General features: G+C 38.2%; 3 protein-coding genes across 6 annotated transcripts; 1 reads left to right on the forward strand and 2 right to left on the reverse strand.

The window, feature by feature from the left end:
- Window positions 1-617: 617 nt before the first annotated feature.
- Window positions 618-8,131, reverse strand: prph2a (peripherin 2a (retinal degeneration, slow)). The gene is made up of 3 exons (XM_032575300.1): window positions 7,195-8,131; window positions 3,872-4,118; window positions 618-983 (listed from the first exon to the last, which is right to left on the reverse strand). The coding sequence occupies exons 1-3, from the start codon at window positions 7,773-7,775 to the stop codon at window positions 777-779; spliced, it is 1,035 nt and encodes a 344-aa protein (XP_032431191.1). The 5' UTR covers window positions 7,776-8,131; the 3' UTR covers window positions 618-776.
- A 3,217-nt stretch (window positions 8,132-11,348) lies between these two features.
- tbcc (tubulin folding cofactor C) lies at window positions 11,349-12,581 on the reverse strand. The gene has a single exon (XM_032575301.1). The coding sequence runs from the start codon at window positions 12,543-12,545 to the stop codon at window positions 11,514-11,516; it is 1,032 nt and encodes a 343-aa protein (XP_032431192.1). The 5' UTR covers window positions 12,546-12,581; the 3' UTR covers window positions 11,349-11,513.
- A 2,160-nt stretch (window positions 12,582-14,741) lies between these two features.
- bicral (BICRA like chromatin remodeling complex associated protein) lies at window positions 14,742-26,631 on the forward strand. 4 transcript variants are annotated; one of them, XM_032574081.1, is made up of 13 exons: window positions 14,742-14,881; window positions 16,830-16,894; window positions 18,784-18,829; window positions 19,055-19,103; window positions 19,187-19,252; window positions 19,590-20,846; window positions 20,921-20,969; window positions 21,068-21,108; window positions 21,201-21,223; window positions 21,317-21,462; window positions 21,550-21,644; window positions 21,971-22,073; window positions 23,717-26,631. In XM_032574081.1, the coding sequence occupies exons 3-13, from the start codon at window positions 18,789-18,791 to the stop codon at window positions 24,184-24,186; spliced, it is 2,340 nt and encodes a 779-aa protein (XP_032429972.1). In that variant the 5' UTR covers window positions 14,742-14,881; window positions 16,830-16,894; window positions 18,784-18,788; the 3' UTR covers window positions 24,187-26,631. The 4 variants fall into 4 exon arrangements, with proteins under 4 accessions (XP_032429972.1, XP_032429970.1, XP_032429973.1 ...); XM_032574079.1 differs by having other exon boundaries at window positions 14,811-14,881; window positions 16,753-16,894; XM_032574082.1 differs by lacking the exon at window positions 14,742-14,881 and adding an exon at window positions 14,969-16,741.
- Window positions 26,632-26,913: the final 282 nt, after the last annotated feature.

Below are 26,913 nucleotides of genomic sequence, written 5' to 3' on the forward strand. Positions count from 1 at the left end.
CCTAAAAGCCTGTCAAAGTTCAGTATAGGATCTGTGAGGCCGTGGGCTGCTATGTCTTCCAAAAGCCCCTGGAACCTTGTTGAAGTTCACTGCATCATGAACTCTTTGAAATGCCTTATGAAACAATATGCTGGCTTCAGCCAGAGACTGGAAATGGGTTGCCACTGGGTCTTTCAGCAGGACATTGAGCTATAACATATGCCCATATCAACACAGAAATGATTCACCACATACAAAATCAGTCTTCTTTGATGGATCTCTCAGTTTCCAGAGCTACATTATACAGAAAAGCTATGATTTGAGCTGAAGGTGGAGAAGCATAAGAGAAAACACAGGACTGTTGATGAAGACTGATGGATGACAAAACATAGTGCTTTACTGCACTGTAAAGCCATCTATTCTTTAAAAGTTCAAGTTAAAATTCAGAACAATTAGAAAATGTATACATGGCTCAACTTGGAAATCTGAAGTTAAAGTAATTCAGTAACAGCAGGGGCACCAAAAACTCTGCCATTGTTTGTTTAAAAACTGTTATCTTTAAAATGTTCTGTAACTGTATTGAAGTTAAAAACATATTTTTAAAATAACATTATCAATGTGAAATTATACTGCAGAAATTTAAAAAATCAATTTATTTCAAAAACTTTAATCACTTTGTTTTTATCAGATTGGGTGAGTTGGTGGAGCTAGAAAATAAAGTCTGGTAGAAAATGTTCTCTTGTCATCTCCACTTCAGGTGGAAGTTTTCACAGTTTCTGCAGGTGGCTGGAGTTTGTTCAGCTGACAGTAGCGACGCCCTCCTCACCCCCTTCCTCCACCTTTGCCCCTTTCCCCATGGTTTTCATTTTAGCCATGATGTCAGTGAATGTCTCCTTCACTGTCTTCTCCAGGAGGAAGCCCTCGCTCTCGCTCTCCATGTCCTCCGGGTTGGCCAGCGTGGACAGGGAGGTGTCAACATACTGCAGGCCGATGGTCACAGCAACCTGCAGAGGGTCAAGAGTACCAGTTGAGTTTAAATATGAGTGTGACTGTAGCAGGATGGCAAATATGAATATAATGAGTTAACATATGTGTAATCCGCTACTTGATGCAGTTTCTCTTTGACAACCAAGACAGACTATTTCTCCCAGCCGGCACCAGTCACTGCTAAGTCAGATGTGTTATCATGAAACTGAACTGAGGCAAAGCAAACAACAAAGCCTGTATGAATCAAATACATTTAGTTCTGGAGGAACTTTTAGAAACAATTGTTGACACCATCTGTAATCTCTAAAAGTTTTTGGAGACATTAGTTTCGAAGATGACGTTTCAGGTTTTGGAACTCAATCTCCCGCAGATTGACCCATTACTTCATCTCTGAACCCACTATCTGTCAGCACAGCGACGGTTGCATAACTTGATTTTGGAAATCCTCCAAACATGCCACTGATAAGCTCTGCATGTTGCCTAAATCTGTATATTTAAGACAAGTGATCTCCTGTGGGGTTTAAAGCAGAGAGATGTTATCTAAATGGCTCTATTTACAGTCTCTGCTCGATGATGATTCATAACATACTTGGTATTCATAGACTTCAAGGATTTATCTCTACAAGTTCATTCTAAAAGCCCAAAATGACTTTGGTCATCTTGGCAGCAAACCCAGAGGAGAGATCTCAAGTGAGGTTAGATCCTATATGACTGCTGAAGATTACAAAGTTTGCAGGTTGGTATTACTAGCGAGGCCAGAAGAAACAATATCAAGGTAAATTGGATAAAGGTGTTTTGGAAGCAGGAGAAGAACAGGAAGAAGGAAACAAATGACAAAAATATCAAGTGGATCAAGGCCTCTGGTGTCCAAATTGCTAAAATCTTTTCTCTCTTTCCTTACGATGTCCTTTCTTCACAGGGCTGTTCTTCGGCTGGTAGTTCCTTTATGTTTTCCTTTGTGTTTTCTGTTATTTTAAATAAGGTTGGGTTGGGAGAACCTATAGCTAAAACATACTTATAAGTAGATGACACTGTCATTTTTATAGTCACTCAAACCCTCCTGAATCAGGCTGTGGAGCGTTCACAAGTCCATTGTGCGCTGACTGTTTTTTGCTTTTTTTTATTGCTCTGTTGTAACAGTTTAATCTTAAATGTTGTGTTGTCTGTCGTTACAATTACCGTAACTTAAATAGTTAAAACAGTCTGTGTTTTCAGTGAATGGCTCTATATCAAGAGGTGAGTGACACAACTCTATGTTTGGTCACTGTTTTATTCTCTATGTTTGTAAATTAGTTATAAATGAAACATAGAGCAACAATAGCTAAATTACAGACTGTTCCACAATAATTTATAAAATAGCTTTCTTCTAAAAAGGAGCTGAGAGTGGAAAACCCATAGTCCACATGGTCTTAAATTTGGCTGTGGTACTTTTACTGAAAGCTTTTTAATCCATGCAGCAAACACTTTTGAAGCAACTCGTCCTGAATTCAAAACAGACCAAATTTAGGACTTTCACTTTCATTAATCCTCATTCTGTTAAGGTTGGAAAAGACTACTTGCATTGATTGATCGCATGGATGCTTGTAGAAATAGTCATCTGGAACGCTTATGCATTTGGACTGTAGAGTATTCAACCGTTTCAACTGCATGACTTGTATCAGGCTGTTGAGTTGTGCGCGATCATGCGAGACCATAGCGAAAAGCATCAGAAACCATAATGGTAGCAACTTAAGCCTACAGCGTGTTGTGTTTCGCGTAGCTGTGTTTCAAATTCCTCAAACGAGTCTCTTTCCAGAGTTGGAAAAAAAAAATACAAAAAAGCCAAGCTAAATATCTATTCAGATGGTTCAGATGTAGTGTGTTTAAATATAATAAACATAACTTGTTTTTATGACAATCTTGCTACAAACTAAAGAAAAGGAAAAGCTCAGAACTACTTGAAACACTCCTTATGGATAATGCCTGATTTCTAGAATTCATTGAACCCCTCAATAGGACTAACCCAGCAAAGTATTTACCAAGTCATTAGAAATACTTACATTCTTAACTTTTAATAAATAAATATATTTGAAATTTGAATTTATTGTGCTCAATAAAGTTTTAATAAGCATATGTCATCTTTAGTTTTTTCTATATAATCTATCTTGCATGACTGTAGGCAGTTTCCTTGTACATTCTCAGTGAAATTGAGTCTAGAAATTTGAAATGAAGCCTTATTGCTTTGTGATGGTACCCTCTGTTTAGGCCAGCAAAGCTGACCAATTAGAGCAAATGTCTTTATTCAGGAGGACGGAGACTCTGCCCACATCTACTGTCATAGCTTTGCAGATGACACTTAGATCTACAAATGCTTTAAGTGAAACAATTTACTAAAATATATTCATATATATTTTATGGAGGACAAGCAACTAAATCTTATTTTTATTTCACTCATCCTCCAGGATATACAGTCTATGCTATCTATGAATGCCCCATATTTAACTGCATAATCTTAATAATAAAAAAGTAAGCAATTTCAATAAAGTATATTCTACTCTATACATAAACTTACAACATAAAGTTTACATAATTGTAATTGTTTATAATTAACAGGTTATTTAACTTATTGTAGAACAGCCTTCTATCAATATATGCTTATTTATATCTACTAATCTATTAACAATAATAATCAATGTTCCCCCATTTTACATAATTCAATCTATGTGTTGTGTGCAACTAATCTTTTTAAATTTGTCATTCGTGAAGACTTATTTCTTTTAAAAATATAAATAACTCTGTGAAACAAACAAACCAAGACTCAGTTTAGTCTCTCCTAGTAAATTCCAGAAAAATCAGTAATATAAAAAAACACCAATGTGACAAAATTATCAAATTATTTAAAATTTTGTATTTTGGCAGTGCTAACCTCCAGCATAGTGACCAGCAGCACTAGAGCTCCGATGGTATTCATTATGCCTCCGTAATAAGACAGCAAGGCGTCCCGACAGCCACGTCTCCACACGTTCAGCTCCTCGGTGTAGTGGTCATAGCTGTAGTGAGCGGAGTTGTTGGTCATCTGGTATTGGATGCAGGGTCTGGGGGAGCTGGGGTTGCAGCAGCTGAACGGGACTCCGTCCATCAAATACTGTCCATCCACGTTGCTCCCGATTCGACTAAGAGGGCAAAACAAAGGTGAACGTGAAATGAGGAAAAAGCTCAAGAACTTTCCATTCTTTCTTTCAGTGTGGGAGGAAAAAATACAGACAGAAACTTTTACAAAAGTGTAATAAACTTCCTTGATTTAAAGAAAACATCTTTCTAGTCCAATCATTGCCAATCATACCCTAATTTTGTAAATTTTCAGGTTACACATGTAACCTGGGTACAACTTGTGACATTGTCTGTACAATATGTTGCGCAGTAGGTGGCACCAGTGTGTATCAGATATCAGACGTGACACCGGTGTGTCAGATACACAGCAATCCAAAAGTCCAAAGAAATGAAGTAGCAAAAGGGAAAAAGACCATTTCGGAAATTACTTACTTGGGTCACACAACCAGCTTTGGGTGAATTCATCCTTTCACCAATTCATACAGATGTATTATGTTTTTGTCCATTTCTCCTTTCATTTGATATCTGTCATAACCAGGTACTTTGTTTTTGATTGTGGATGAATATTTTCATGTCACTATCAATCATAAAGATACTTAAATCTTAGATATAGTATCTGAAAACCTTTGTGATATTCTGCTGAAATTGATCATATACTGTACAATCTTGTTGATTATCACTGATCAATTCAAAATTACTCAGAAGGGACCTTTTGCTGGTAGTAATTATTTATTGGGAGTCATAAAACCACATCTTCATGTGGCAAACCATGTTAAATTGCAGACATTACTTTAGGTCCTCAGTTGTAAAAGTGGGTACAAAACTTGTCTCTGGTTGGCACATAATGATGCACGGTCAAAACAAACTTGCCAGACAGCTCCAAAAAGTCAATTATTAAATAGCTAAAAGTCCAAAGGTATAACATTCATCCACAAAAACTAAACTGATAAACAATGGTTTCAGAATATTACTATAAAATGATTAGTTTGCTTGTAGTAAATTTAAGAGTTGCAAAATGGATGCACAAATTGGTAACGTAAATAAATTATCCAGTTATTTATATTTATTTTGGTTCTTAACCTCAGTTCAATCATTTGACTCTGACGACATGTCGTACCTGACGTTTTTGGGTATGAGCGATCAAAACTACATAAGTAGGGAATTGCAAAGAGGGGAACCTTTGTTTATTCAGGATATAAACATGAGAGGTTTATCTCCTATAATAGTGAACACAATGTTTTGAGGTCAATGAAAGTGTTAAGCTTTTGAGGGCTACATGCTGTAGTCTAAAACAACAACAACAAAAAAACTATCTAAAAACGGAGACTTCACAGTCCTTATTCAAAAATATATTTTACCAAGGTAATCGAAATGAAATATCTTTGAATTTGATAGCCATTTTTCACTTTGCTCCATAGTATTTATTATTGTGTTTACCATGTGCATGGTTTGAAGAACTAGAGATCAACTTGTGGAAAAAAAAACTCCTGCTACACATAGAGTCTCAGATAGCATGCAGATAGATAAATAGCTGCAATGAATTGCAAAGCAGTCAGCTAAATGAGTAAATCTGGATCAGAGGTCATTCTCAGAAGCTGATCTCATCTGTGACTGATAGTAGTAGGTCAATGGAAAGCCAAGTGAAATTGGATCACAAAGCATCAGTTATTTACAGAAACTTCCACATTCTAATTGCACGCAAACAATCATGCCCCAAATCGCACTTTAGTAAGAGCTCCCCAGAGTTAAAGGAAATCTATAGTGCATATAAAGAAAGTTTTTAATTCAGATAAAGCTACCAGAGGTCGCTAGTAACTAGTTACATTTACTCAAGTGAAAAAATAAAGTAGTTCCAGGTAGTTTGAGTGCACCATACTTTTCACCTTAACTTGGGTTATATTGTTATGACATAAAGCAATTTTTACCTGGATAAAATGTCTGGCAACTGTATCAACCTGGAGTTACTTCACTGAATGAGGAGCAAATACATTTACCCAAAGATGTACAAGAGACAAGTACATACTTACAAGTTATATTAAACTGAGTATTAGGTAAAAAAAAAAAATAAATAAATAAGTGTTTCATCTGCCAAAATTTATTTTGTAATTATGTTATTGATTTGTTATTGTTCTATTTTGTTCTTTTTTACCTTTTTTGTTGTATTTCTTGAGGATGTCAAGTTACAATTAAAATTACAGCAATGCAAACAATAAATATTCAAAGGAGTGGGTGGAAGTATAAACTTATTACAACTCATCCCTTCTCATGTTTTTAAAATATGAGAATTTATACCTAAGTTTACATTTTCCTATCTGACTACATCATATGTAAATATTAAATCAGATGTTATGATCATTTACCCAAATCTGGAGTAGACTTTCTACAGAATACTTTTTCACTATTACTTGAGTAATTTCTTGGATGACTACTTTGTACTCATGTTGAAGTAGCTCTACTCTTCCTTGAATACATTTTTTGCCTACTCCGCCTAAATATGCTATTTACAGTGACAGGATTTGAAAAGTAATAAAGGTCTCTAATGGGATCATGATAACTTTGACCATTCAAAAAGTCTGTGGAAAATTAGGTGACGTTAAACAATAAAACAAATGTGCCTCTTGCTCTCCTTCCTGTCGATGTTAAAGTCTGACGTTGAGCAGTGCTATTCTTGGGCAGCTGCTGTCAGGTCTTTGGAGATTGGAGAGGACACTGATTCTTGAAGGACATGTAATCCTGTAGATTAAACACTAATTATGCCCCAGGTTTCAAAACTCTCCCTTTCTCATTTGTTAATAAAGGGTGATTGAGACAAACCAATCATATATTGCTGGACTGTTACAACACATATTAAAATCTTGCAAGTATCATCTTAAAATGTATATTTTTGAAAACTTTCACTTTAACAACCCTACATAATCTTACAAACGCCTGGTCCTTCCTGGCTGCCAGCATTGCCCAGATGTGTATTATTAGTATTGGGAGCTGATGAATGCCTGTGATCTGACCTATTCCATCTGTAAATCCGCTTATACCCAACTCAACATAAACAATCCCAAACACTATCGACTCTGCAGGATTTGAGCTTGTACATTAAGGCTAATAAAGAGCTAATTTAGGAGTTTAACTCTTTACACTCACTCTTTGACTTCCTTTGCGCTGAAGTCCAGGTATCGATTGCTGACCCACTGAATCTCAAACCAATCCCTGTAGTTATCATTCCCACAGCAGCGAAACTCCATCTGCATCAGGTCCAGGGTCCTCTTCATGTAGCAGCGTCCTGGCGTGTCCGTGTCCTTGTAGTATTTCATGCCATTCTTCAGACCCTCAGCCAGGGTGAACTGCAAAGGGATCCTCATTATAAAGCATAGCAGGGAGGTGACAATAAGGAGGGCATTGAACCCCACGCAGAAAACCAAAAAGGTCTTTAACATTGGTTTCCATTTTGCAAACTTTGTAGGGTCCAAAGAGTCATAGCAAACTTTGCCTCCGAAGGCATTGATACCACAAGCTATAAGACCCATAGCTATGAGCACGTTGGGCAAGAAGTGGCTCTCATTGTTGTCCATAAGTTCTGAGCGCTTTCGCAGCTCAATCTTGAAGAATAGGCCCAAGCTGAGCACAAGAATACCAGCCAGTACAGCAAACCAGTACATAAACCAGACCGTCTGAGCAAGCTTCACTCGCTTCTTCAAATCAAACTTGACTACCAACAAAGCCATTGTGCAAAGTCCTTTGTGCCCTTTGTGTCCTTGCTACTGAAGAAGAGAGCCAAATGATGTACGGTTGCAGGAGATTCAAGGTTTCCACACTCAACTTAAATTTTAGAAATGTTCCTTAATAAGCCAACCTGGGGTTCTTGCTTCCTTGATGCTTGTTTATCAGGATTTCCTCAAGATAGTTGACAGACATGAGAATCAACTCAATGTAGAATCCATCCCACAGCAAAGAAACAAAGGTAAGGTAATTCAGCCAGACCTCACAGTCTTATTTTTTCAAAACCATCTCCTTTCCCATTGTGCCAGACAAAAATAAGCTCATAAAGCCCAACCTCACCAAAATTGGGTGGGTTTTTTTCTTTTCTAAACAAACAGGTGAGGCTAATCCTGATGCAGCGTTCTCCCAGAGACGCGGAGGATTGCTGAAGAAGCTAATGATTAAACTCAAAGTTGCTGTACGTCATGCTAAGCCTCTGTAAGCAACCTGATCCAATTAACAGAGCAGAAATCCCCCCCACACACAAGATGAACCTGATCATAAGCTGCTGCCAGGGGACATAATTGGTTTGAGTGTTCACGTGGTTATGTCAACCTTGATGGAGCACAGCAGGAGCCGGGAGACTCACAAAGATCACGAACACAACAGAAGTGATACAACTGGAGTATGTTTATGAATGGGTTTAGGGTCCATATTTTCATTAAAACAAAGACGCTCGCTTAAACACATCAGGTTCACACATCAATGGCTTCAGTGTAAGAGTCACTGCAAGTCAATTTTGTGGCAACTAAGTCTTTTCATGACCAGTCAACCTATTTTCAGGCAATATATTAACAGTCGTGCAGTCTTGGATGTTTCAGCGTCAAAGCCTGTTCCAAGATGCATTTTTCAGACAGTGAGTTTGGGCATCAGGGCTATATATTACTCATCCCACCAACCATCTCATCTTCAGGGTTGACCTCTAGGATTATTTGTCACTAACTAGTTACAATAACACTCTAGGAGAATTTAAAATATTAAAATTAAGACTGCACATCGTCTTGAACTCAACATGTAAGCCATGGTGTGGCAGCTTCATGCTCTGGGAGTGCTATTCTTAAGCTTTATTCAGCTGGATGGAGCTGAAAGACAGACAATCCTGGAACAAAACATGTTGGTGGCTGCAAAGACTTGAGACTAAACTAAAAGGTTCACCTTCCAGCACGACAAAGACCTTAAACACATCATCAGAGCCACAATGGAGAGGTTTAGATCAAAGGGTCTTGATGTTCACAGTCACCCGCAATCTAATGAGATTGACGTATTTTACAAAAGAGAACGTGCAACAATGTCAGTCTTCAGGTGCACTTTACCTCACCTATTTACAGTTGCAAAAATAAGTTAGACACATTTTAAGTTAAACTATTCCAGTCTGGTGCATGAAGTGTCACATGCAACACGTCTTAACCTCACCCATTTTCTGACACTCTATGCAACACTGACACAAAAGTTGCACTACTACTATACTTGGGTTTAGGGAAGTCATGATGAATGTACTCATTTTACAATTAAATAATGCTGCATTTATTGTACTACAACACAAGCTTTGGGTGGAAAAGGGCTGTCGTTTTCTACTACTACTGTCCTCTGGGTTTAGGATATAACAATCCATATAATAATTGCTATTTTCTGCATTGTGGGTCTCATACATTTTAACCCTTATAGTAGAAATAATATGTATTGTACAATGAATTGATATTACATTTTCATGTGTAATTATTAAAGTATTTTTAACTGAATTTTATGAAATGTAATTTACTATATTGCCATTCTACAGCTCATGTCATGTGCTTAAATCCTCTCAACAAGGACAAGAAAGTGACAGTTAATTGATGCTTTAAAATAAGACCTGGTTGAACAACTTTTATTTTTACTTTGTTATGGTCAGATGGAAAAAAGATTGAGTTATTTGGAAGCGACAAAAAGTATACTTGAAAGTGGTAAGGTGAGGCTTTGAAAACCCCCATTGCATAAATGGGATGAAATTAGAAATAAAGAGTGTTGAGTGAAAGCAACACCTTTCAGTCTAGTCATTTTATAAAAGATGAGCTATTTTCTTGAAATGTTTGTATTCCCACATGCTCTTGTAGTACCTCATTATTAAATCTACTGTTCTTTTATTGATTTGTTCATTTAATTAAAGAAAGTTTGGCCCTGTACTTGTTAGTAATTTCTTGTAATTTCTCTTTTATTTGAAATGGATACAGCAAGCCATTTGATTTATGTATTATTTATTTGCAGCTTTAAGGGAACAAAAGTTTTTATGTATAAATGCTCAAAAAACAAGAGTCAGACAGCAACAAATTTGTCAATTTAGTTTTAAAATTATATTTTTACCCAACCTAAGTCTGCCACTACTTAAAATCAGAGACACACTCTACAAAAATCTGTATGTGAAACAATGTAAAATATCTGTCTGATCATAAGGCAGACATGTTTGGCATTTTGGATCATGTTAAAAGCTCAAGTAATGATTACATTTTTATATATTTTAGAGTTTACTAATGTACTAGCCTGTTTTGCACCTGAGTACTATCAGTAACAAATATAGTAGAAATTCACATATTAACATACTGATATATTAAAAATTATTTCAAAAGTGCTTTTAAAAACAACTTGGCTCCGACTTTTAACGGATCAGTGTTGTTGATAGGATTATCAGATCACTGGGTGCTCAGGTAATTAGGTTAGTGTTCCTGAACACTCCACACAAACACTGCACGCTAACACTTTTTAAGCCTCATCGCTTGTCAGCACAAAATTTAGACAGAATAGCCAATTGTTTCACAAAATATTACTTAGAGAGAAAAGATTTGAACACCTACAGGGACTTTTTTCTCTCCATTGTCAGCTACTGGGACTGTACTGAAATGAACAGGATTAAATTTTAACCCGTTGGTTCCCAAACTTTTGTGTTTCTGGCCTAAAATAACAAGTGGCAGCGACTCATGACCCATACTGATTGTTGCGTTTACAAGCATTTTTGCTACGTTAACTAGAGAGAGACACAATGTTAAAAACGTATATTCAACAGCAAATATACTGGGCTGCTGTAAATGATTTCATCCACTTTTAAGTGATGGTTTAATCTGTTTTAACATTTAAAAATATGCTTCACCATTATTGTTTGTTACTGAATTTATTTTTTTTCAGAGGATATCAGCAGGAAGCACTGTTCAAACCAGTATTACTACTGCATTTAATAAGTTAGATTATCACATTAATTTATTTTAGAAATTCAGTTCAAAAAGTGAAACTTACATCTTATACAGATTTCTAAACTCAAATGAGTGCATTATTATAATCTGAAAGTCACTGCAGTAATTTATTTGGTATAACATTAAAACAACTTTAAACCCTAAGAACGAAATGACGGAAGATTTTCTGCTTTTAAACATGGAAAGTTTTAAATATCATAAATCTACATACACTAATAGCAGTGACCAATGTCGACTGTAAAGAAACAAACTAAAATTTGACTTTTTTTTAAACAAGTAGATAAAGGATCACATGGGTTTTAGAGTAATAAGAAGTACAAATAACATGCAAGAAACTTTATTTTAAAGATTAAATGTTTACATAAATTACATTTAAGTGCACCACCCAAAACTGAGTGGATCTATGACAATAATCAGGTGGGATTTTTAATAGAACTTAATTTAATTGAACATGTGAACTTGGAGAACATCTTAAAACATTCAATTTTAAGGGTCCCAGGTGGTTTTTCTGCCTGCTTCTGGAATAACAGTCCAGTTTGGGGAAGGCGTCCCAGCAGCCAGCCAGTTGAAGTCGTCCACCTGGCTCCAGTTGTTTCTGTCCTGGTCCAGGCCAGATGCAGTAAAATCCTGGTCCAGGGTGGGGTAAGACCAGCAGAACGGGGCAAAGCTCACCCCTCGGCAGTCCTCGATGATGGCCCGGCTGGTGACGTGTAGGTACACCTGGGTGTCGGTGGTGTTGTGGGTCCTCAGCTGCTGGCAGGCGAAGCCTAGGACACTGTTGCTACAGTGATCCACGAACACAGAGGTAGCTACAGGTCCACAGAGAACCTCACAGGCTGTGATGTGTTTCAGGTGCAGGGTGCTGGGAGAACCATACAGACGAACCTTGCAGTTGGTCAGGTGAGTCAGCAGCACATCTCTGTTTTGGATCTCCTCTGATGTCTTTGTTAGAGACTCGTTGCTGATGTTGGAGAAGCCAGTCTGCTCTGAGATTGTGGCTTCATCCACTTTAGTGACACCTGAACTCACAGTCTCAGATGGAGGAGGAGGAGGAGAATCAGAGACCTTCTCCGCAGCTTTGGTTCTCGCTCTAAATGTGAACTTTTTCTTGGGCAGGGCCTCCTCTCTGGTCTCATTCAGAGATGCCTGGAGCTTCTGCAGAGCGCCCTGAGCTACTCTTATTTGGTACTGGCTCAGAAATATCATGCTGTCGTTCAGAAATTTCTGTAGCTGCGTCATCTTGGCCGTGGCCTCTTCCAGTTTCTGGGTCACAGTGGGTCGGTCAGCTCCAGAACAGTCGGAAAGAAGCTCCTGGATACCCGCCCGCTCCGCGTTAAAAGTGCTCACAAAATACTCACTCTTCTCCTCAGCCACCGATTGGCTCTGTCTCGCCTCTTTTCTTCGTTCAACGTCTTCTGCCAACACCTGCTGACGTTTCTCGATTCGCTCATGTAGTTTGGCGGCTGCATTTCTGTCATAAAACCCATTTTCTTCACTTGTTTCCAGAGTGGCGTCCATGTTGATACGGTTACGGATGTGATGTCACGACCACTACAAACCCAGCAAAATTCCACACTGCCACCTGCTGGTATGGAGACCTAACAGAAACGCTTTTAAAACTACAACCCTGTAAATCTAAAAAAAAAAATATATATATATATACATATATATATATATATAAAATTAATCATGCTACAGTTAATTAATTTTGATGAAAATTAATTAAGTTTAAGAAGTGAATTCAAATGTTATACAGCTACAATGTTTAAAAAGTGATGTAATTCAGGTGTATCTTGTGATTAGTATGACCGGCAAGAAAAAAACATTCAGGATTTTTAATGCAGAAATGTTATGTTATGGCCTCCATAATCATGGGAAAGACCACTGACTTAACAGTTGTCAAACAGACAGACATTGACAGGGTAAGTCACAAAAGGTACACGTTAAAAAATCTGGTTATTCACTTAGAGCTGTGAGCACGTTAATGAAAAGTTGACGGGAAGGAAAAAGTGACACAAGCAACAAGGATCATTGACCAGGGCAAATTTATGGGTCGCCCTAAGGCTATCATAATTTAACCAAAAGAGTATCAGTTACCATGAATATACATTTTTAAATTGTATTAAACCCAATTAATTCATAACTGTTTTAACTTTTCTCTACGCTTTAGTTTAATTTTTGAAACAACACAATAGTCAGAGCTTGGTGAGCCGCCAATTGACAGTGATATATCAAGTACATATCACTCCTGATACCCCTTCTGCTAAGTAACTCTTGAAACTGAGACATCATCTGAAGCATCTTATCTGCATCTAAAGATTAAAAAAAGCTGTTGCTGAGAATGTTTTTTAAATTAATGATGAGATTTGTTAAAATGAGTAAATAAAGAGATTGCTTAAAAACACTGTAAACTTAGCTTCATATATTATGCTGACAACACCCCTGTGTGATGTCGCCTCAGTTAGGTCATGTGACTTAATTGTGTGTTTTCAGGCCAATGTACTGACACCCTTAGCTTTACTATGTAATTTCAGGGCAAGAATTAAATTACCTCTTGTCAGAATTGACCAGAGTTCAATGCACCATAAATATTGCCTGAAAATGTTTCTAAAGTTATAAAACTTGTTGTATGTTACAGAAAATTATATAAATAGAGAGAGAAAGAGAGAAAATGACAGAGAGGAAGAGTCATTTTAATAATGTTGTAATATTGCCAGGATGTTAGAGAAGCTATTTCACATTAGTTCTGATTTGTTCTTTTTATAGACTTTTATTAATAACTTCTTTGTTTGAAAGATTGCGTTGACATGATCACCATTCTCTTTGGTTTGGATGATGTGCAGCTAGAATTTTTGCTGCCACTATTTTAATTTTTGACAGTTGTTATGATGTGTAGCCTTGGGAACAAGGTATTACTTTTTCATCTGGGAGCAACTGATTAGTATCTCAAAAGCTCAAATACCTGAACTACAACCCATATCCCAGAGGGGTTGAAAAGAAGGCTTCATGGAGGCAGAGAAGGATCAAAGAGCTGATATAGAAAGAGGAAGTTCAAACCTTCACTTCCATAATGGGTAAGGATCATATCATATCCCTGACCTCAACAGTTATGTACCCGGCTTTCTAACTATATGGTCAGACATAAATTTAAAGAAGAAAAGCAAAAGCAGATACAATGGATTAGCAGTGCTGTTGAGCTGAGCTGCTGCTGTCATGCAGCAACATATTTCAGTCATATGTTTCTTGATATTCGTTGCAACACTGACTGCTACTGGAGAACCCTTCCGTGACTCTTTGAAGATACTTGGACTATATAAGTTATAACAATATTTAATTTCCCTTTGAGATAAATATAGTACTTTCTAACTGCATTGAATATGCAATTTTTTACATCTTCAGTTATTTTATAATCTTATAGTTGGACACAATAACCCTTTGTTTGTGTGTGCGTGTGTGTTTTTAAACCAAACATTAAATAGCCTAAATAATGGGAGATATTAAATGAAAATAAAACTTTAAATTTGACCTGGTTTTGCTGAAGCTGGATCACATGTTCATACCTGAGAAACGTCAAGGTGTGGTAAACACAGGACCGCCCTCTACTGTTGGTCATGATAAACTATATGTATTTTATTCAGTGGCGTATGAAAAGATATTATATGATATATAAAATGCAACTTGATGCAACATTACTTTTTATAAATAAATTATCAGTGTTTGTATATTTCCCTTAGAAATATGTGGGGTCGTTTGGTGTCGTTGAGCTCCGCTGATTTCGCTGCATGCATTACCCCAGCGACCCGTGCGGTGATGGCGAGGAAACCCCGTTGACAAGACACTGCTTTTTCATGACGGTGAGTTCCCCTTTGAGTGTATTATAATTTTGTGATAAAAATTTCAAGGAAAAAACACACACAGGCTCCTTCCTCCCTTCCTTCAGGGAGGGAAGAGAGTTTGAGCGGAGAGAAAAATCTATCCGAGACAGAACAGGGACAGTGAGAAAAATATATGAGTGGGAGAGGGAGAAGAAGGAGGAGGAGGAGAAGGAGGGGGGAGCAAATTAAAAGTTGCCAAATGGAGATATTGGGTTTCAAGAGGAGTGAGACAGGAGTAAAGGGTTTGCCTCTTTTCAGTCGTCTTTATGTTATGCTAATCGGGATAAATATTTATGGCTCGACGCGGTTTAGTCCTTTAGCCTTTCCAGCGAATTCCAGCTGACGGTTTCAAAACAGGCGTCGACGACATTGTGGCTAGCTAACCTGACAGCAAGAACAGGCCGAGGGTTGAAGCTGAAAATGCGGCGTCCGCGACTGAAGAGCGACCCAACCGGGGGGTGAAACCTGCTCTAACGCCCGAAAATAAACCTCTCCGCTCGGCACAAAAATGACGGTGTTGTGTTTTTTCCCGTGCTGGCGGGTGAGCCAAGCATCGAGGGCAAATGAAGGCTTCCCCTTCCAGGAGCAGGGAAAGAAAATGCGTCAGAGACGAACGGGCGTTTTGTCCTGCTTCAATGCGATTATCTTTTTCTCGATTCGGTTTATTTTTGGGGGGGGGGATTTAAACCTACGAACTCAACTGCTCAGCAACCGCTTTATTTAAAAACACCAGCGTTTAAACAACAGCCAAAGGAGCTCGGACTCAAAGCTGGTTTTTTTCTGCGGGGTTACCTACATGCTAGGACGGATTTTCGGAAATAATCAGCACTAGACTACAACAAAACGTTACCAAGTCCGCATAGGAATGCTCGTATTTGTTAACGTTTCATTTCAAAACCTGTTCCAACACCTGAGTCAAAAAGATTTAGTGAAGTGTGGCAACAAAAATTGTTGTTTTTAACTGGAAATTGACTTCCAACCTCATCTTGTTTTTATGACCCTAGCTTAATTTTGGTTAAACATAAGAGCAGAGACAGCCGTTAACCTTATAATTTGCTTTAAGTATAAAATATTACAGTTTTTCCTCACTAGCTTCCCATATTTAAATCTAGTAAATTAATAATATCTAATGTATATCCCTTTAAGTGTTTGATTTCCGTTTCTATGCTATAATCGTCGCCATTTAGCAACAAAATAATCGAAGTTGTCTAGAGGGATAAAAGCTTAACTTTGGCGTGCCTTTTTTTCTTGTATTCACTCACAATTTAGCAAACAATTCTTAGTTTTTGGTACAGTTTCCCACTCGGTCTTTGTTCACCCAGAATCAAAGATGGTGGCTGAGCATGGTGCGGCTACAAAGACAGCCCCATGGTGTGGTGCAGCCATTTTGTAGTGCTGCAGTTGCTTCCACACATGCCCACGCAATGACCAAACTCTTACAATAACTGATCAGAATAAAGTCTTTCACTGCTTTTTCCACAGTGCTACAGGGGGTTTGTTTTCCTGACACTCTTTTACAGAGTTCTTTTACAGAGTATTATTCAAATACTCCAAATATTACAGCACACCAATTCTGGCTGATACATAAAGCCATTCAGCTGGACATTGAAATACAAATCTCTATGTAATGTGTATATTATATAAGCCAGCATTTGCATCTGAATGTAAGTTTTTACACTGCAAGCACAAGTTATAGTCAGTGAAGGGCAGCAGAGAAGAGTAATGGGAGGGAGTTTGTGTGTCAAAAGCATTTGTAGGAGTGGTGAAAGCCTTCCTGTTCTTCACTTGTGTACTGAATAACAAATGTCCCCTTCCACTGCCTTATTTCACCCTCTAAATGTGTGTTACAGGTTACCATACTCACTATTTGCAATAGCCCTGGCCAACGACCTTGCAAATTTACTAAAAACAGTTTTTCACCCTGCAGCCCAGCCTATTACAAGAGAATAAGGCTGTTACATGACTGAATCCATGCTTCCTGCTGGACATCTTGTGAGTTACATGCCCCTACTATCATCATCACACTGTACAGAACATCAGCATGACTGTTATATTTACTCTGGGCTTTTAAAGGTTTATTGTGACCATTCTTTCATGGTGGAATGTCCCACAACAAATGGCTACTATGAAAACAGGTTATTACTTGTCCAAACTGAGTCAAAATGATACATACATATACCAATATGTACATACATTATTTAGCCTGAATTCTTTTTGAGTGGTCCTAATGGTTCTAGAATGTATTTTAATGTGGCAAAGCCTCAGTATGGCACTCATTAGATTAAGCAATGTTTAAAACCCCATAACTGCCACTCTCAAAACACTTAAACGCAAGTCAATAATTGGTCTAGGAGGACACCAGTGTCATCATGACAGTTAAGGGGTTAATTCAATGGTAAGGTTCAAGAAACTCAGTGACGACCCAGAAAACAGCCGTAGATTTATTTGGATTCAGAAAATCTTCTTGCTTTTTAAGAAAATTTGCATTTTTTCTTTAAAATAAATGCAGGTTTTATGACCATCAGTTCAAATAGTTGTACAAAATAGTATTTTGATTACCATGTTCTGGAAGAAGGCCCAAATTTTTTACTAAGAAATCACCAAGGCTGAAGCCTAGATAGAAGTGGAATCTCCTTAAACACCAGTGTTACCGTCCACGGTGAAAAGAGAAACGCAGATTGACAGGTAGTGAAGCCCCTGTTTCCAAAATCAACACTTTGAAGTTTGACTGAAATTTACAGCTACCTATATGCACAACCAAAACGTTTTCTGGAGAGAAGTTATATTGTCAGACAATATAAAGAATAACTTATGTGAACACAATGACGGGACAAGATGTTTGATCAAGTCAAGATGAGTCTTTCTAACCTTAGGCTGTTGTGGTAATATGCAGTTGGTGTTTTGCTTCCAGTGGTACTGGTGCTTTACTCAAAGCTGATGAACAAAGCTCCGTAGTTCGTCAGTGTCCTCTAAAATTAACATTTAGGTAGGTCAAACCTTTATACAATTTTGTTTCATCAGGACTAAAATGCTAAACACATCAAATCTTATTTACAAAGGGATATTTCAGGTTATCAATAAGCTATAACAGTCTCTACCAAAACTTCCATCAGTCTTATCAAAATAGCGCAACAATGTACTAAATTACAATCGCCATGCCAATGCAAATTTTATGTGCAATATTGCAGCCACAAAAGACTGTTTAAATACAATATTTGATAGTATTTCACTTCTCAAGTGCTCTGCTTTGACACCCTAAATACCTAATTGGACAGTGTTTCACTTCCTCTACACCATATCTGGACTTGAGGAACTGAGATAGTAAAGTTGAGTAATGGAGATTAATTCCAACATTGAAATTTAAAATGTTCATAATGTTCATTTCTATTTCACCAGGACACAATTTAAATTAACTCTGTCAATTCTGCCAAGAAGAGTGGTTTAATATCTGGGAGAACATTTATTTCTACCTAAGTATAAAACAACCATAATTCAAACATGCTTGTTATTTTATAGATGCATGTGTTGGAGGTGCAACTTGCTAAGGAACATTCAAACAAATAATATTGAGATTGTGTGTACATCTATGCCTGTTTGCATAATTTGTATACTGTGAATTAAAGAAAATCCATTAATTCAAAGTGGTGCACGTAATTTTGGCTCATACGTCATTGCAGTTGTTAATTTTGTAATCATTTCACCTTGAAAAATGAATGATCCACATAAAAAGTCAAAAGCCACAAATGATCATGTCATTCAACTCTGTGATTAGGTTATGCAATCCCTCCGAGGAATAAGAAGTGACTAGTATGTGACAGATCTTCCAGTATACACATACCGACATAAAAAAGTCCTCACGTTTTTACTCAATACCATTTCAGGTGTCATGGATGATGACGACGATCGCCGTCTTCTGGATATTTTAGGGTAAAAGAAACACCTGTTTTTCCTTCCTAAAGTGATGCAAAATCAGTGCACAAAATGTTTACACTAAAGTTTATAAAGTTAATATTGATCTCTTAAATTAATGTAGTTAGCCTAAAGCCCTAACAAGATTTTGAAAGAAAAAGTTTTCAGCAATCATTATGTGATTCACAAATGTAAACAATTTAATTTTGCCTGTTGTAAGTTTCCCTTCTTCACCATTTTCAGAGATGTGGAAGCATTGAACGATTATCTCCACGGCAGTAATAGCAAGTCTGTAAGTGGCATTTGCAACTATTTACATATTTTTTAAAAATCAGCAGATTGGTAATTTAAGTGTTGTTTTTTTTTTTTCAATAGATTGGAGAAGATGATGTGGCAAATGCAGCTTATGGGTCAGATGGATCTTTTTTCGCTAACGAGACAGTGAGTGTATACTTGCACCTAAGTAAAATACAATCATAATTCAAACAAGAATTATAAAAGTGGTTGCAGTTGAAAGAATGAATTTTGTGGCCTTACATTGCAATTAATTATCAGGTTTTAACTATGTGCTTGAAAATTCTCTTGCACCATACATACAAGCCATGATTTAGCTTCATTGATAATCTTTATTGATGACAAATCTTCAAATACCAATTTTCTTTCTAGTTCAGGCTTGTCTTGTACAAGACAAATATTTTTAACAGATAGTTCAGGAATAAATAAAAGGTCTTTAAAGTTACATATACAATAATACCAACACTTTTAATGTTTCCTTCAGACTGGCTGCAACACTGGCCTCAAGGATGGCTCTTCTTCGATGGGTGAATTTGTGGAGGATCCAGCTGGAGGAGGCCTCCACCTCTCTAGTAGCCTCTCTTTTATTGAGGATGAACTGGGGACTGGGAGCTCCCCTGAAGGGGTGGACCTTGGTGCAGAGGACCAGCCGTTTGACATTCTCCAGAAGTCTCTATTGGAAGCCGACATTACGGAGCAGACTTTGGCCCAGGAGGCCATGTTGGACTGCCAGCCAGCTCCAAATCTCGTGCAAGCTCCAGTTCCCTTCTCCTCCCAGCTGGTCTCTGGGGGTTATGGAGGAGGAGTGGGTGTGGTAACCACTGCGACAGCTGCATTCCCAGCAGGCCAGGTACTGCAAGGAGTACCTCCACTGGCCAATGGCTCTACCCAGCATATCCAGGTCTTGGGCTCGTTTGGGGCAAGTGGAGGTGTAATGACTCTGAGCAGCTTGGAAAGAACTCCTCAGATTGTTCTAAGGCCAGGAGTGCCTGTTGCTCCAGCAGTGACTGCAGCAGGGGCGCAGGTCTTTGCCCCAACCCAAGGGCAGGTGGGCTTACCTTTCAAAAACATCCCCCTTCAAAACATCATCATTCAGAGAGGACCTGGAGGGACCCAGGCTATCGTTAGACCAATCCAGCCTAAACCCTCTCAAGCTGCATCTCAGACTGTCTTCAGCCTTGGTCTTCAGCCCACTCCCTCTACCCTGAGTAATGTTGTGAACGCTAACACTGTTACTCCTGGAGGACAGTATACAGCTAATGGTTCAGTAGTTGTGCAACCACAAATGGACCAGCAACAAATGCAGGCCCAGACAAATATATCACAAGGACAATTCTTACTACCCAACTCCTTGACGCTTACTCCGTCCAACGCCATCCACAATGGCTCTGCCAATCCCAGCTCAAGCACCCTAATTGCCAACCAACCCACAGTGCAGATTGCACCAGGGCAGAACTTCTCTGCACCAGGAAGTCAGCTAATCCTAAATCAGGGAGTAGTAAGTGGGACTCAGGTTGTTGGGACCGTAACTCAGACGTGGACGGGAGTTTCCTGTGCAAGTTCCACACCCGTACAAACATCCTGCGCTCCTGGGCGTCTGACCCTAGTCGGTTCGATAGGAGGTCAAGGCCAGGCATCCTCTTGCCCAGTGCAGCGCCTTCTAGTGACTCAAACCCAGAACTGCACTTCTCTATCTCCTTTACCCAGCAATGTGACACAGGAACAAAAAGATTTTAGACAGGTACAGTTGTCAAATATCAGTTATTTTCTCTTTATTTTTAACTCTTATTTGATGAACCTGACTTTTCTCTGCAGAATTCCTTATCACCTGCATTCAAACAGGCGCAGGCCAGCAACATCCATGGTAATTACAACTATCTGCGTTATGGCGTTATTTTTTAAATACATTTTGAAGTTATATCTGTTCAAATTTGAACTCATTTCTTTATTTGTCTATCTTAGCCCTGAAAACCATAACACAAGATTTAACGCTAAACTCTGAGGTATGTTCAATAGTGATTTTATATAAATGTCTTTAATCTTAATGTGGAGATGATGTAACAACACATGCATGATTTTTTTTTTGTCTTCATAGAAAAGGCTAACAAGGACAGAACAGTGAGTTTTCACACGCTGTGATATGCAGGTTTTATTAAGAGTTTAGTGGTTAGTTGGTGTCTGAAGTTTGTATTTTTTTCCCAAATTCAAAAGGGTTCTTCATCAGCTGAGGAGGGATCATGCTGGAGTTCAGAACCCAAATCGACGAAAGTTCACATCAGTTGAAGACGCGTTGCAAAGACTACTCCCTTATCATGTGTTCCAGGGCGCTCCGCCATGCCAGAACGAGTTCTCACAAGGTAAAGTTGTAAAAAAAAACAGACTTCACTTCATGTCGGCAAGGAAGACTGAGACTAGCTCTGAACTATGTGCTTGAAAATTCCCAGTGGATGACGAGTTCGAGGACGTTGCGACTCAGGTGGTGACAAAGACCCAGACCATGGTCAATAAATACAGACGACTGCTGATGGTGGAGGCTGAAGTAAGAACATGTGCAAATTTGTTGTTGAGCTGGATTTAAGACAAATAAAAGCTGAGCACAGGCATTATTTAGTTGTGTGTTTTTATTGAACTTAATGAACTGATATTATTGTTTGTGAAGTATCAAAGATTTTTTGGGATTTTGTGTCCCTCTGATTTTCTGCACACCTTATTATTGTTATATTTATTGGTTATATTTACAGAATTGATGAATTCTGTAAATAATAAGTCGTTTTTAGAGGTCAATTGAGGTCTTTTAGCTTAGCTTCGGATTTTTTCCAAATCAAATTTAGTTTCTAAAACTCATTTGGCCTCTTTTGTTTGCAGCGTTCCAGCCCTTCATCAGAAATGGTGATGATCGACAGGACCTTCAACCAAGAGGAGCGCAGCAACCTGACACAGGACAAACGCATGGTGCTAGTGGATCCAGGTAGACGCTTAAAAACCAGAAAATGTAGTATGGTCATTTCAAGATTAAATGAACATTTTTGAAATCAGGCTGAGTTGAGGGTTAAGCAGTTAATATGTTTTACCTACAGCAGATACATCTCTTTGGGTCTTCATTTTGTGCAAATCCAGATTAATTGTTCTGGGACGCTGAAGCTGACAACTGAGACAAAAAGTAATCCTAAGTACTTCCAGTCTAAAAAAGTCATAATGTCATACAGTACAGACCAAAAGTTTGGACACACCTTTCTAATTCAATGGGTTTTCTTTATTTTCATGACTATTTATAAGGCAATAAATCCCACTTATTAACCTGACAGGGCACAGCTATGAAGTGAAAACCATTTCAGGTGACTACCTCTTGAAGCTCATCGAGAAAATGCAGAGTGTGTGCAAAGCAGTAATTACAGCAAAAGGTTGCTACTTTGAAGAAACTAGAATATAAGGGGTATTTTCAGTTGTTTTACACGTTTTTGTTTAGTGCATATTTCCACATGTGTTATTCATAGTTTTGATGCCTTCAGTGTGAATCTACAATGTCAATAGTCATGAAAATAAAGGAAACTCAGTGAATTAAAAAGTGTGTCCAAACTTTTGGTCTGTACTGTATGTAAACGCTGTTTTATGAGCCTTTACAATACATACCCAGAAGTTCATTTCTTTTTTTAATAACTGTACTAGTCTATTAAAAAAATTACAGGATTACAAAAGGTAGGCTATTATTTCCTGGTTAGTGAACATCCAGGTCACTTGGGATCAATAAGGGTGAGGCTAGAAGGTGAAAATAGTAGTGAGCAACTTGGATCAACATAAGAAGCAAGTTTTAAAGTGACTTGTCAGCTTTAGTGAACCTTATTCTGAGCAAGTAACCTTCGACAGATTCCTTCATGGATTCTGAAGCATTTCCATGTAGATCAGATTAACTTTTCCCTTAAGGATTAAAGCTCAGATGGCGTAAAGGGTTATGAGGATCAGACAGAAGACCTCTTATCTCCCTCTGTTCAACTTTTATTCCTCAGGGAAATGTTCAGTCAGGCTGGGTAAAAATGCATCTGACTCCACACCAAAGTTGGTCAAACATTGCTCTGCAAAGTGTTTATTAGAACCAAGCAATCACCTTGAAACCCCCTGATTTCCATTAATTCCAATTTTAAAACTTTCAGATTGCGACAGAATGCATTAAAAATAATTGTATTCGTGTTGCTATTTTTTTATTGTAATTTTTCAGTTGTAGAGGAAATGCATTGAAGTTTTAACATAAACAGATGTGAGATTTTTGAGATTGAACATGTTTTTATGGTGGAACAAGACTGCTTTTGTGTCTTTTCCCGTCAGACTAGTTGTTAGTTTCAGCCTCCAGCACCAACCACTTAAATGAAGATGCCAAGAGTTTTAAAGGCCATCATTCCTAAAATGATGACCTAAGTCGTTTTTTGTCAAACGAGATTTTTTTTCAAACATCTTGTAGGCCAAAAAAATGACTTAGGAAGGTGGCAATATTGCAAGCAGGATCTTAACTGCTTATTTTTTAGCAGAACCACTCTTGGAAAAACATCTGAATTACCCCTTCTACTTTTCAAGAAAATGATTCTATGTAACCCCCACTTTCGTCTGTTTTGTTCCAAGATGGCTTCCTTGAGGAATTCTGCTGTGGAATGAAATCCAAAGTTTTCCAAGATCCCCTTCCCTCTCCGTCGGAGAACACTTGTGATCAGTCAGAACAAGGCTCTGTGGAGCCAGAGCACAGAACAGACTTCCAGCCCGAGTTTGGAGACCCGGGAGGGGGCGGGGTTGCAGGAGCACTTCCCACAGACAGACTCCACCCGCCACACCTAGAAAACCAGAAGGTTTTGGAACTGAAGAGACCACAGCAGAGCTTCGCGTTGGGCAGCGCCGGCAACAGCCCTGACTCTGCCAACAGTTTCACGCAAGGTAAACACTCACCTTTTGCAGCAGCTGCAGGAGGACAGACTCACTCCCAGGTGTCGGCCCACCTCTCATCCGAGCCTCAGTACTCGCCCCAGCTCACCTCACCCCCTCACCCGGACACAGATTCTGCGTTAGAGGCGGCAGTCAACAGCATCCTCGAATGTTAAGACTGATTCTCCATATCATCCCTAATATGTATGATTTCTGTTTTGTTTGTAGGTACATGTGTATTTTATTTTATTTTATTTTTTTTTGTCAAACTCCAGTGTGGAGAAAGGTTTACTCTAGTGACACGCAGCCATGTAGCATTTGTGTAGTTTGCGTTGGAAGGTTTTTGAGGCATTACGTCTGCGAAGCATCAAAGGTGTAGTCGGGCACTTAAAAAGATCCGGGAATGTGTGCAATGAAGCAGATTAACAGATGCAAAAAAAAAAAAAAAGAAGAAGAAGAAAAAGATATCGTGTGTTGATTTAAAAATCTTTATTTGAAACGTTTGAATGCAGGAGCGTTCCTATCTTCACACATTTAACAGCTTGTGCCATTTAATTTCCCCCCAAACACATGGGCGGATGACGAGGAGGTGGCGGCTCTGTGCCTGACTCTAGGTTTTTATATAAAAAGTGTTTACAAAAAGAAGTTCTATTCATAAATAATTACTCCCGTGTTCATAATTCCTTACAAGCTTGAGCACAGTGCTTTCTGTGTTAAGTTTCCCTTTGAGATAACCTCAGTATAGAGACAGGTTCATGTAGAAATTTGCACTGAACACACCATATTTTCAGGGTACAAATGTTAGACCCACGTTGCTAACCAGCACTAAAGTGCATCTGTTAATTTAACTTAGCAATTAAACTGAAAAAGTAAAACCTATATATACATTCATTGCACATAAAGTGATATATTTTAAGTATTTATGTTATTTTGATGATTATGGTTTACTTCAAATAAAAACTAAGATGTCAGTTTCTCTGGTGGTTCTTGAAGCAGCGACTGCAGCCGCTGTCCATCGTCTTCTCAAAGTTGCTGTGATTCCTTCACATTTTACTGTACTTTTTTCTTCCACTAAACCTTTCATTAATATGCACGTATTCAGAACTTTTGACAGGCAGCTTCTTTAGAAATTAGTTTTTGTGACATGCCATTCTGAAGTCAGCAGTCTTCCCCATGACTGGGTTTTTATTGGTCTCATCTAAAATTCACACTTTCTAAGAAAGGGTTTCCATTAGCTGTATGTCAAAACAATCAAAATTATCTGAAATAAACACTTGAAATATATCACTTTGTGTGCAATGAATCTATGTATGTGTCAGTTTTTGAACTGAATGACTGAAATACACCTACTTTCCTGTGATATTCTGACTTATTGAGATGCACTTGTATGTGAACTTTAGGAGCAGAACCAAATTCCCTTTTGTTCCCCTGCTTTCAGCTGCCTCTAAGAAGAACCTCTGAATCACACTAAAAGAAATCCATCAAACTTGTCAACTGGTGTTACTGTACTCAGCTTTAGTTTTAAGTATATTTCTATCAAGCCTCTTCTGTACCTTAGTGGCTTTCAAATCCTGACTCAAACACAGTTCAAACCTTCCACTCAGACACTTTTTGTTAGCATTCAAAACAAGTGAAGATACATCCTCAGACTGAGGAAGATGTGTTGATATATATATTTTTTCCTGTTCTGTTGTTGGTTGTTCTTTTATTAGTTGTTTATGTGTTCACCAGTTTAAAAGTCTGCCTTCTGGATGCAGTTATGCATTGATCATATCTGCCTATGTTTTTTTCTTATGCTGTCAGGATGTTTGTGTGTGTTTTATCTGCATTTCCACACTGCGGTTATGACTGTTTTCAGGTAGCTTGCCTCATTATTTGCTTCATGTTTTCACATTTCACTCATTCACAAGCAGTTCTCCAATTTCCTCTACTTTCCCTCTCAGTAATACAACCAAAAATACATTTGGAAGCAGAATAGTCAGCTCTGGTCAGGTTGCCCCTTTGCCAGGTCATAGACACAAATCGTCCTTACCTACTTCCTGTCTATAGCCATATTTTATTACAGTTTTTCTATTGATTGATTGATTCCAGTCAGCTTTTACAAAACATGAAAGATTATGACTCCTTATCCAATCAAAATTTCTTAAACCGACTTCCTGATGGTAGATATTCTTTATTAGAGCCGCATTACCATATTCCCAGCAGCTTAAAATCACTTAAAAACCCAGAGTAGAAGTTTCTTGCTTTATTCTGCACCTGAAACAAATGGCAAAGGTTAAAAATGACCAGAACCTGAGTGGTCTTCTCCACCCCCCCTGAGATCTAATCAATTTTGGACGAATAAAAACAAACCACAATTTTCTTTAAAGCTATATGTCCTGATTTTAAGTTGTTCTTGTATCATTTCAAATCTAAAACTCATGTTTAGTTGATGATTAATTTTTACTTTTTTTTTTTTTTTAAATTACCTTTTTAAAAACAAACCTGCACTGAGACTGCTTTCACGACCAAAGGTTAATGATTCTGGACAGCACTGCTTTTGATCCCCCTGTTTTTACAAATACGCTTGCTATCCTCCTGGAGCAGACTTAAAACGCCTTTTCAGCAGGATGATGGGGATTATTTTTTTTTTTTTCTCCTTTTGAGTGCCAGTGACCATCGCAGCCTGCTTGTATCTGCCTGAACCCTTGCGGACATCTTCTAACAGCAACCTCACGGAGAAAACTTTCGATTTGACAGCAGGAGAGATTTTGTGCCTCTACATCACATACGTCTATAGTAACGTTGTGCTTTGACAGAGCAGCAAACGCTGGTGAAACATCGATATCTGGATGCATGTCACGGGCTCTTGTGGGAACATACTGTGCTCTCTCTCTCTCTTTCTTCATTCCTTTACTGCAGTT

Source organism: Xiphophorus hellerii, chromosome 10, assembly GCF_003331165.1.
Source record: "Xiphophorus hellerii strain 12219 chromosome 10, Xiphophorus_hellerii-4.1, whole genome shotgun sequence".
NCBI lineage: Eukaryota > Metazoa > Chordata > Actinopteri > Cyprinodontiformes > Poeciliidae > Xiphophorus > Xiphophorus hellerii.

Coding starts and splice junctions, on each gene's coding strand:
- bicral (XM_032574081.1), top strand. CDS start 18,789: ATGGATGATGACGACGATCGCCGTCTTCTGGATATTTTAGG. Junction 19,104..19,186: donor ACGGCAGTAATAGCAAGTCT/GTAAGTGGCATT, acceptor TTTTTTCAATAG/ATTGGAGAAGATGATGTGGC. Junction 22,074..23,716: donor CATGGTGCTAGTGGATCCAG/GTAGACGCTTAA, acceptor TTTTGTTCCAAG/ATGGCTTCCTTGAGGAATTC.
- tbcc (XM_032575301.1), bottom strand. CDS start 12,545: ATGGACGCCACTCTGGAAACAAGTGAAGAAAATGGGTTTTATGACAGA.
- prph2a (XM_032575300.1), bottom strand. CDS start 7,775: ATGGCTTTGTTGGTAGTCAAGTTTGATTTGAAGAAGCGAGTGAAGCTT. Junction 4,119..7,194: donor AGCGCAAAGGAAGTCAAAGA/GTGAGTGTAAAG, acceptor TTGCCCTCTTAG/TCGAATCGGGAGCAACGTGG. Junction 984..3,871: donor TGCTGGTCACTATGCTGGAG/GTTAGCACTGCC, acceptor GACCCTCTGCAG/GTTGCTGTGACCATCGGCCT.